Source organism: Trichoplusia ni, chromosome 13 (genome assembly GCF_003590095.1).
Source record: "Trichoplusia ni isolate ovarian cell line Hi5 chromosome 13, tn1, whole genome shotgun sequence".
Taxonomy (NCBI): domain Eukaryota; kingdom Metazoa; phylum Arthropoda; class Insecta; order Lepidoptera; family Noctuidae; genus Trichoplusia; species Trichoplusia ni.
In genome coordinates this window covers 8,807,884-8,819,663 of record NC_039490.1, presented here as the reverse complement: position 1 = coordinate 8,819,663, position 11,780 = coordinate 8,807,884, and the positions used below count along the sequence as shown (strand labels likewise).

The 11,780-nt window shown below is 41.9% G+C and overlaps 1 protein-coding gene across 1 annotated transcript; it reads right to left on the bottom strand.

The window, feature by feature from the left end:
- Positions 1-759: 759 nt before the first annotated feature.
- Positions 760-11,503, bottom strand: LOC113499981 (vacuolar protein sorting-associated protein 53 homolog). The gene is made up of 12 exons (XM_026880611.1): positions 11,284-11,503; positions 10,646-10,852; positions 10,011-10,229; positions 9,188-9,311; positions 8,656-8,774; positions 8,141-8,308; positions 6,991-7,114; positions 5,912-5,979; positions 5,408-5,545; positions 4,914-5,052; positions 3,418-3,580; positions 760-2,956 (listed from the first exon to the last, which is right to left on the bottom strand). Exons 1-12 carry the CDS (start codon positions 11,407-11,409, stop codon positions 2,164-2,166), a joined length of 2,388 nt encoding a protein of 795 aa, XP_026736412.1. The 5' UTR covers positions 11,410-11,503; the 3' UTR covers positions 760-2,163.
- Between the last annotated feature and the right edge of the window lie 277 nt (positions 11,504-11,780).

Genomic DNA, 11,780 nt, shown 5'->3' with positions numbered 1-11,780 from the left:
ATTCTCACCTATAGCGAGGAAATTACTTCTGAAACGGATATAGCTGTGGTTTTGAAGTTGTTCTAATGTAATGCGGTTATCAATTCTGTCCTGAAATGGCACTAAAATCGAAAGAGTGGCGATTTAGTGTTCTCAGCATCACTGGCTACCGATCAAGTGTAGTTCTAAATAGTGTCACTGCACGAATTGGCGCTGGCGTCGGGCACCAGTCAACTTGATGTATTGTAACACTATCATCTCCTCTACCACATTTTAAGCAAATAAAGATATTTAATTTGATTTTTAGCGACACAAATACAAAACTCTTTTCCGCCGGAAGTAAGATTCTATCGATAACTTTCAGGATAAAACAACACAATTATTTATATAATTCAATAATTACGCTTGATAACACACCCGTCCCTAGCCACTGAACATACATAAGTTTTAATTCATTCTAATTAACAATACTAATCTTGATTGTGCATTATCTGCGTTTTTAATATATTTAGTCAGTTATATTAGATACAGAGTAGTCGGTGATTATAAAAACTAACACAATACATTATAACGAAATTTTCTATTTCATTTTGTAAAAGTTTGATTCCAAAGAAGCATACAATTGTTGCAGGACCGGGATGGTAGGCGCTCTTTGGGGGAAGCCTACGTTCAGCAGTGGACGACATAACGGGATCTAGGGGCCCAGGGGCCCCGAGGTGACAAAGGAGTGGGGGCCCCCTTGGTTCAAGTTATTTTCATTCAGTGAAAAAATTTATCGAGCATTTTTTTAGATGCCTACTTTGGTGATGGGCCCCTGGTCATAGTAGGCCCCTAGGCACTGGCCTAAAGTGCCGTTATGGACAATACGGCCCTGGTGGACGGCAATAGGCTGAGATGGATGGATTGGATGGACAATTGTTACAAACTTTTCTGACATATCGTCGGGGATAGTGCAAATCCGAGTGACTAACTGATAATAATGGATAATTCCACGTATCTCATTATGTAGTCAATGTTAGTTTTCGCGGCCATATCAGTTACAATAGGAAGGTAATTGAGTTTTAAACCTCCCCTTTAAAACTATATGTATTGTAGATACGTGGACTTGAACTATCCCCGACGATATTTTTCTTATTTTGAAAAGAAAACCTAGATGTATACTTAGGTGATTCCTATGTAACACATTTAACATCCATTGAGGTCGCAAAGTCCTATGTAACATATACAATAACTATAACATGTACTTCAATTTAGAATATCTATAAATTGTATGGTTCTTTGTGAAACAGATCTTTAGGAAATGTACAGTTGACGACAATTTATACACAAAAATATAACAAAAACCGCACTCTTATTGTAAAGCAAGTAAGATAGATTTTCACAATTCATTATTAATATAAAGACGCTTTAAACTGTACTAAAATTGATATTAATGAATGAATGATATAATGTAATAGAAGGGGATATATCTAGCACCGTCATACACAAGCAGTCGCGATTATAATAATAACATTACAAAATATTAGACAATTTTAATAATAAATAATTTCAAAGCCCACTACTACGTCTTAAAGTACTGTATTTGTGGGAGCGAGACAACGCAATACAATTATATCGGCATCTCTCTCCCACACTTGCAGAATGACTTGAAGACGTGATGTTGGGTTATCTGAATGTCTTTATTTCATTACATTGACTATATGTATATTATACTAAATACTACAATTTCACTATATTCCTTTATTTACATATATCTTAAATATAAACTATGTCTACGTAGCCACGTGTACAAAGAGGCTTATTAATACAAGACTCAATTTCATGTTCATTGGTCCTAGTTTCAGGCCGAGATTAATCAAATTATACTAACTAAATATTTCCATCTCTCTCCTACTCGGGTAATTTGATACGAGTGCGAGAGAGACAAATAGATACACTGTTACATTAATATATACATAGTCTTAATACCGTATAGACTAGTACGTATACAGTTAAACACATTTATTAAGTACTTCTATAATTTCCACTAATTATATAACACATACACACTTACCTTTTCATACACACATACACTCACACATATAAAAACAGGCACTCATTATACACACATACACACAGTCATAGAATTCCTCACACACACATACACACACACCCTCTCTGATTATACACACATTGACTCATTACCTACTTACCGGCGTCGCTGTTAACATTCTTACAAGTCTGCTTAAAGAAGGCATCGAGCGAACTCTGCTGAGCCTTCGACAGCTTAGCGCCCTTCATGTCCAACACCCTGTGGAACTCTGTCACAGTACACTCGGGCAGCAACTGCACGAACTGCCCCACAAACCCTTCCAGATTCCCGTCCAAGGGCGCCATGACCAACTTCAAAATCATTTCAGCTTTCGTCATCAATTTGATCACGACTTTTGTGTAAGTCGCCGGCGCCGGACGTCGAACCTCAGACCCTATTGACGGGAGCTCCAACAGCGCAGTCTTCAACATATGAGTGTCTAACAGCAGCTGCTCGGAGCCGACTGTCGAGATAGGTTTGCACTTGTATATATTCTGTATGAACTTCGGTATAAAGGAGTTCGCGAAACGAATACAGAACTGTGTGAAGTATTTTCTTGAGGAGGACAGGTTGTCGCGCAGGTTGGGGACGGTGTTCTTCAAGTGCATGATGATCTGCGTGACGTAGGAGCTCTGGTCTCCAACATTATCGAAGTGCAGCCAGGATATCTTGGTCATGGCCTGCAACGCCGGCTCGCACGCCATCTCCAGGTCCTGGACCAGCATCTGGATGCAGTTGCTGATGATCTTGTGGAACAGGTCCTGTTCTGGCGTCATGTCGATCTTGTCTGCGAGTCCTGGGGACACCTTCTCCTTGAGCTTCTGTTCCAGGTGGATGGTGGTCTCGAGGCAGTACTCCGCGGTCGTGATGACGCTCGTTATCTTTGATATCTCTTGTTTTGTGTATCTGAGGAGAGAAGGGGGTTGTGTAGAGATATCATTTGTAAGATTTATAAGTAAAGTGTATTTATTTAGTGCGAGTGCTTGTGTGTTTACCTGAGTGAAAGTAATATTGATGTAAATACAATTTCTGTATGTGTGTTTATTGTGTCTGGTTATCAGGTGTATGTGTGCGTGTGACTACTATGTCTGTGAAGGTTGTTATGATTCAACCAAAATTAAAGTATTTTAACTGCATGCAGGATATATCATCACATTTAAATTATTTTTTCTTAAGCTCGCTTTTATCGACTTTTTTATCTGATTTTCCTGTGAAGGAATGTCGAAACAAACTTGCATCATATGGGTATAGTCTCTTTTAAACTCCGGACAAAAATTGCCCTGGTGTTCGAGTCATGTGGCTGTGTCTGTGTTTGAGTGTGTCCGTGTCTGTGTGTATCTGTGCGTCCGTGTGTGTGTGTGTGTTACCGTGTGTTCCTGGCGTCGCTGGCGGCGTCGTCCCGCAGCAGCGTGTGCAGGTTGGTGACGAGGCTGGTGACGGGCAGCGGGCCCGGCGCGGCGCGCGGCAGGCAGCCCTGCAGGACCGCGCTCGCGTACACGCGCAGGTACTTCTGGAACACGCCCGACAGCTCTGCGGCCCGAGCAAATATATGTGTTTCAAGTGTCTGTCGGTCTATGGCAACGCCGCTGCTGAACGGATAGAGTGATTTCTATTAAGTTTGCTTTGTATTATTTATTTTTTCTTTAAAAAAGAACAACTCCCCCATTAAGGAATTTAATTCTTGTGTCGCGGGAGGTTTTACAAACATACAATTTACAGACACGCAGACTCAAAACGCGGGGTTCGAAACCGCGATACGTCGCGCACAGTGGCTTTGGTGTAGTGATGTCAACCACTCGGATAAATGCGGCGTCCTTTAAATGGCTCGAGAGTAAGATAGTGTTCTAAGAATTTTTTATACCATATTTCTTGTTTATTTACCTTCAACACGAAACAAAACAAACTAAATTGAAAAAGCTTAATCCATTCAGGAGTTACGAAACCAAAGACAGACAAAAAAAATCAAAAATCAAAAGTAATTTATTCAAATTCGTCTACTAAGTAGCACTTTTTGAAGGTCAGATTACATTGGACAGCGTCCAGTTTCGCCCACCCTTCACCGCTTCCTAAGTGCTTTTGAAACATATAACACCCTTATAGTTCGGCAGTTAGAAGCTATTCACATAACGTGTGTATTCCGCACGTGTTGCATGGCGGTTGTCGCGTGCGTCTGTTTGTCACCGCTTACACAATGGCGTGTTATGGCGGGCCGCGTAAACACCGCTGTTGTTACGCGCGGGGAAGGTAACTTGTGTTCAGCTACTGCGAGTTAGACGGGAGTTTGTTTTATTTGAATACTAACTGTTGGTTGGGATTGAAGTCGCGAGTTATAGATTAAAAAAAGGTTATAAAAATATACATTTGTTTCGTTGCTGACTATTTATGATAAACAATGCCATCATAAATGTTTTTTTCGTTACTTTAATTGTTGACATATGCTTGCGCAAGCATAAAAATGGTGTTTTGCTCTTTATGATGATGATGATGATGAAATCCTGTTATCCCTCATCAGGGACATATGGGTCGCAGAAGATTATTCCACTCTTTTTTTTGCTCTTTATAATATTTACAATTTAATATCAACCAAACGGTTATATTACGATGAGATTACATTTGCTGTTAAAATTTATGAGCAACTAAAAAGTAAGCAGATTGTTTCTGTCTAATTGTCATCTTGTCTAATTCAGAGCTGGCTTCTACACACTCTATAAATAGACCATTTGAATGTAATAGCTATTTGAACGTATAAATTTGGTTGAATAGTAAACTTAGCTATTGTCAGTGTTAAATAGATCATTTCTACCATCACTATATTAAAAGAGTCGTATGTCGTTGTTGTAGTTACAGTGCGTGAGCTACTCACCCAGCATGGGCTCGCCGGTGGTGAGGCTGGCGCACTGCACGAGACACTTCTTGTAGAACAGGAACAGGTCCGCGCACGACGAGATCACCGCGCCCGCGCCAGCCGCGCCAGGGTCGCCGGAGGGGGGGGCCTTCGAGTCCTGGGGGGGGGGGTCAATTCACTTATTTGCATTTTAAAATGTGAACTAAAGTGGTAGGTGTATATAAGGATACACATTAGTTTTGGAACATTATAGGCCCTGTCAGTCCAATGACTGCCTTATTTAACAACAGGCCTTTTGTTATCTGGGACTGTGGGAGGTCGTGGGTTTGACTCCCAACATGCATAAATGCTTGTGTGATAAACACGAAAATTTGTTCTGTCTTGGCATTATTATTTTTAGAATACGTGTTTGAAAATATATAAGTACGCTTATCACTCGCCTAGTACTGACAATACAAGCTTCCCTTGTCTGATACTAGATGGCGCTATTTGTTATTGTAATGTAATATTACCTGTATGAACCTCTCCATGAGGTCGGCCAGGTTGGCGTCCAGCGAGCTGACGTACAGCGACAGGTAGGGCTCGAAGCAGGACCCGATCTGACCCACCCACGAGGACCTGCTGCTGGGGGCAGAGCCCGACACCGGGGACTGGAGGGGGGAACATATCGGTATTTTTTTAAAACGAACGAGTGAATGCTTTTAATCGCGGGGGGTTTCACAAACATGGAAGTCATACATACATGCAAACACCCAGTCACACACAAACGCTCGTCCTACGCGGGGATCGAACCCGCGACACGTCATAGTGGGTTTGGCGTGATGACCTTATCCACTCACCCATCCATGCAGTGTTTCATTTTGCATTACAATTTTCAAGAATTTTATTTATTTTTTTATCTTAAAAAAGACAATTAAATTTAAGTATGCGATTTAATAACATCACAAAAGAAACAGCGGGGCACAGCTAGTAAACAGTTAAACTTGTAATTAGACTAGTGCACGTTTATAACTCACATCTTTGTTGTCCGCGTCGAAGGCAGCCTGCTTGTCACCGTCTCCAGACTCCGCGCTCAAGTCCGTACCTAGCCGATATCAAATTATAATGTATTTCAGTTGTTATATTCAAGTTAAGTACCATACGTGCTAAGGGTGATAGACCCTGTCACTGGCATTTTTAGTGTTGTACATGCAATAAGTATATTTGTCGAAATGTCGCGCTAATCTCAGAAACTACTGGTCTAAATTGAAAAAATATTTTTGTGATGAATAGAACATTCTCATTCGACGACCTCCGTGGTCGAGTGGCGCACGCACCGGTTTCAAGGTGTCGCTAGCTCTGAGGTCCCGGGTTCGATCCCCGGCCGGGTCAATGTAAAAATTCACATTTCTACATTGTCTCGGGTCTGGGTGTTTGTGGTACCTTCGTTGTATCTGAATTTCATAACACAAGTGCTTTAGCAACTTACTTTGGGTTCAAAACAATGTATGTGATGTTGTCCGCTTTTATTTATTATTATTCATCGAGGAAGGTTATAGGCTACATACTATCACGCTGCGACTAATAGGAGCGAAGATATAAATGTAGCTTAAACGGGGAAAAATATTGATTATCGACTGCTTCCGTTCAAAAATTCCTAACTTATATCTCCTCCCACGTGGACGAAGTCGCGGGCAACAGCTAGTATAATGATATGTCCACAACTTTCACACAACGCCATGTAGTCTCAAACTAAGTATAACTTGTATTATGAGTACTAGACAACTAATAAACAAACTTTATATATTTCTAAATACATACATAATTTAGAAAAATACGGCCAGCCACAAAACAAATGATCGAGCTCATCACACTAACATTTGTCCTGGGTAGGAATCGAACCCGAGACCACCAGTATAGCAGTCAGACCCATTAACCAACAGGCCAGTCGTTTTCATACACGTTCAATTATATTCGACACATGCAAGAGCCACGTATGAGCCTCATGAGGTGTGTGTGTATCTCTCTCTCCCTCTCTCTCTGTGTGTGTGTGTGTGTGTGTATCTCTCTCTCCGTCTCTCTCCATCTCTCTCTCTGTGTGTGCGTGTGTGCGTACCTGTGAACCGCTTGTGCAGCAGCAGCTCGAAGTTGTAGGTCTTCTGTATGGCGTACAGCAGCAGCTTGACGTCCACCTCGTTACGGCGCGCCGCCATCAGCTTGCTCAGCTCCGACCGCGTTATCTGGTGGCACAGGACAGAACAGAACAGAAGTAGAAGTAGACTGGGAGTACATACTGACGTTATAGACAGGTATATTATAGTGTTGTTGTTGAAGGCGGTAATCTCAGGATCTATAGATTTTGCTTTTCAATGGGCAAGTATGCTGGACGGGCAGGATTGGAAATAATCCGTAGTAGTTGCGATGTGTGTGTACATTCTAAACAACAGCTGTTTTGATGCATATATGTGAACTCGTACATTCTTATATCTTTTTTTATTCTTCGAGACTATCCCATTTTGTATTGAAGTAGTATAGGACTCCGTTGGTATATGCTGGCTACAGTATACTACTTGCGTAGATAATACAGGTGGGTATAGCAGAAGCAATGAGGAATATGATGATAAGCGAAGGAATAAAATGCCAGGTGAAAGCGACAGAGTTATATTGCGGTAGCAAGACACAAGCGTAATGAATGAATCTTAGAAAATACACAGCTATTTATACTAAACAGTATGATAAAAAACGGCTCCCACTTGGCATATTTGCGCAGGAGTTTACGCCCTCTCATTAGCGTGGACAATAGATGAGTGCGCCGCCATCTTGCCTCATTAGTGCTTCGAACAAAGGATGCGCAGACGCCATGTCTTGGGAGGCGGCGCTAAGTTAACTTGTCGTCGCAAGGTGGGCGGAGCTTTCGGAACTTGTTTTGCACACGGCACGCTGTGACGTAAAATGGCGTGATCTTGTGCTGCGTTTAGTCGTGCGACTTACTCGCCACAGTATTGTTTTTCCGGTTCCTCACCATAGGAAGGACATTTTGGAACTGCGCCTTTAAATACGTCCCCAGTTCAGTAGCTTACATTTCTCAAGCACCTATATAAGGCCAACTGTCACGTGTAAAGTCTTATAGTAAGATATTATGAGGAAGTACTATGGACAGTTGCTATTAATAACCACGCCTTGCGCACTGTTACAGTCGCTAAGATTTATCAAGCTCCTATTGAAGGTCACGTGGTGCCTGTGTGACAGTGGGTAGTTAGTGTTACCTTGCAGAAGCTGAGCGTGATCCTCTCGCTGAGCTGCCAGGAGTGCGGGAACAGCTGCGCCAGGCCCTCCTCGAAGGCCAGCAGATGCCGCTTCAGCCAGGCGTAGCGCCGCTCCACGTGCGAGATCCACGCCGACTCCTGCTCCGCCGAGAACAGGTGCTGGTACTCCTGGGGGGGGGGGGGCATGTCATGCAGTCCACAGCGACGTCTAGTGTCACACAACTAACTGGAGGTTTTAATGGGAGGACTAAACAACTATACGTAATTTGAGATCTTATAAATACATATAGATAATTTAGATATTTTTTATAATTTTAAAGTAATTTCGACTTCGATTAAACAAAAATTAGTCTTGGGTGGGAATCGAACCCACGAACTTCACTTTAACTGCCGCTAACCACTAGACCAAAAAGCTGGTCTGCATTACTTCAAGAGGTTGTAAATAAATGATTTTTCTTTCGTTCTGATAGGCCTCTAACAGAATAAATGTAAGAATAAAAGAGTGTAGTATCTACCTGCAGCTGAACATCTATGAACCAGTGCAGCAAGTCGTCTTTAACCTTCTTCTCCAAGATGTCCAGAACTCCACAGGCTTCCGCTAGAGTGCGCTGAGGAATCGTGGCTTTGCTGCCCGCTGGAATGTAGACCGAAAGGTATTGGGATAAGGTTCAAAGTTCTGTGACAATTACACAATAATAATAGGGTATTTAACTGAATACAGTTATACAAATCTGTTTAGTTTGTCAAACAGATTTCCATAGAATATAAAATTAGTATTTTCCCACGTTTTTTTATACACTCTCTTTCTTCTTTGTTTGTTGTTCCGGTTGGATTTTTGCAACTTAATTTTAAGGCACTTCCCGATAAGCTAGCAGGCTGAAATTTTCAGGGTATCTTCAAACCCGATGACAATGCAATTAACAACTACAAAAATGGTTAGACCGATGTTGATAAACTTTCCATAGCGACATTAAAAAAATTTGCTTGGTTATTTAGATATTTTGAATGTATGAATGTTTTTGTATCCCTGTTACTAGGGCTAAGTACCGGTGAAGGCCTCCTTGAAGTCGGCGAGTATCTGCGCGGCGAGCTGGCGGCGGATGGCGGTGACCTGGTCGCGCAGCGCGCTCAGCTCGCGGATCTCGCGGTAGCACTCGAAGTGCTGCAACACCTGCCCGCCCAGAGGATACGGAATACATACTGTAGGTGGCACTGAGGATTGAGGAGGAGAAACTACACATGGACCAATGGAGTTAGTTCTAGTACTGGAGAATAGCTGGGCTTTAAGCAACTTAATTGATATTTTGATAGTAACTATCGTGGAACCGTGGTACCGGAGTCCTTAATCATGAGCAGACGCGGCGGGATCGCTAGTCGAAGTTCGACTCGCGATCCCGCCGCCGGACTCCGCTTGGGTAGTCGGGTTACCCCGATAAATACGCGTGAGTAAACCGTGACATCATAACTTTATTGATGTAAGGTGTAAGATGGCTGGCATGAGCTGGATGCGAGCAAGATAGATCTCGATGGCGTGCAATTGGGGAAGCCTTATCTCAGTGAATGAATATGGGCTGGCCACGCCATTAAAGCTACCACTGTACCAAGGGTTTTATTATTCCACAAAGCTACTATTGAAACAAAAACTATCGAATTTGCAAAGTGAATATGAGATAATCATTCGATACAGAAACCATCATAATAATAAAACTTTATTATCATTTAGGAGGGCGGCTGTTGATCAGATATTTAGGCTTTTTGGTCGCGACACAAAACAAAAAACGCTACAAATCTTCATTTTTGTCACTTCCCCAATTAGTTAAAAAGTTTAAAAACATAAGATCTTACTAAGCAAGTAGTACCACACGCGTACCTCCATGATAGCCTGCATGGGCAGCACGATCTCCTTGTACTGTCGGCTGGCGGTCATGGTCCGCAGCGCGCTGACGCCGCCCACCAGCATGTGCAGGTGGTTGAGGGCAGTGATGGCCGCCGTCAGGTTGGACTTGGCGCAGTCCAGCTGCTTGATCTCTAGCGTTATCTCGCGGACCATGCTCTCGCTGCGCTCCGCTTTCTTGTTTATGTCCGCCACCTGGAATGTAGGAGAAGAAGGTTTGTCGGGCATTTTTGGAATGTTAGTGAGTCTTGGATTAGAATTACACAATTATTTGATTGTCTTCAATTGATTGTGGTGACTGCATGAATAGCCAATAGGCACACTGGAGCCATTGCTTCTAGGTGTCTTAGCACAGGTGTTTGGATTTGTTGTACATTCTAAAAGTTATGCTGAATTCTGGCATATAGGAACATAGAAACAAGAATCTTGTTTCTCATGGAACCTAAAATACCTATACTAAACTACCATGTAGACATACAACATTCTAGAACCATATAAGAGAAAGTGTCACTTATCTACAATTCATTATAATTGTACTACATACTTTGTCCTGCATTTAGTTCTTTTAATCATTCTATTGTATATCGTTTTGTATTCTAGAATAGGTGTACCTGTAACGCCAGCTCTGCAATACACCGCTGTGCCTCCAGCAGCGCGTGTTGTCCGGCATCCCTCTGCTCGGCCTGAGCGCGCACGAGGCGCCGGATGTCGTGCTCCACGCCCGCCAAGTGGAACTCACAGCGCGCCGCCGCGCTCTCCACGCCCGACAGGGACTGCTCCGTAGGGAACACTCGGTTGATGTATGCCACTGCATCAAACTGGAATTGTAAAACAAAATAATTGTGTTAGACTGTACTTCCCTGTAGTTTAATGTATTTATAAATACAAATACTATGACAAGACAATAAAATACTATGATAATAGAATTATTGAACAGTTAAGATTACAACTTAAAATACATTTTGTATATGCTTTGTTGCTTTTGAAGTTCATTGTGGCCTTAATATTTGACACGAAACAGAATTTTGATTCATTTTCAATCGATTAAACTATAGAAATATACCCAAATTCTTTATCAGAACAGAATAATGGAGTTAAACAGGGACAAATGATTTTAGCTCGTAAATTGTAATAGCAGTCATCAAATCGTTGTTTCAAGAACATATTACGACGGTAGATGGATGTGAGCTGTCTAATCTAACAATAAAACAAAAGGAAATACGAGAACCATCGAAAGAATAGCACTCACTTCTGCACTATCGAACTGCTCAGTTCCTCCCATCATTTCTTCGATCCGGCTCATCACGGAGCTTGGGAAGTTGATCTGTACCTCGGGCCCGTTGTCCTTGTCGTCTAATATATCGTTAGAATCCATTTTCAGATCTGTTTCTTTAACTTTTTACTCAAAATAAACCTCAAGCCCGCAGGCTCGGTTGACGTTGGAACGTCACTGTCAAACGTCAAATTTTGTTTAGCTGGAATGTCATTACTAGTGTTGCTATTGTGAAAAACCTCTCCATTGCTCCAAGTTTACGGAAAATAATTATTAGCTGTACTAAAAAACAGGAATAATGAAAAATTTACACATTATTATATCTTAATAAGCAAGAAAATATTTCAGTACTTCTTCCACAGACCAAGGATATTTTTCAGAAATCCATGCAGAAGATAGAGCAATGATACAATATAGCAAGACCAGTACAGAACGAAATTTGACAATCCTATTTCCATTGTTTGAGCTGTCAA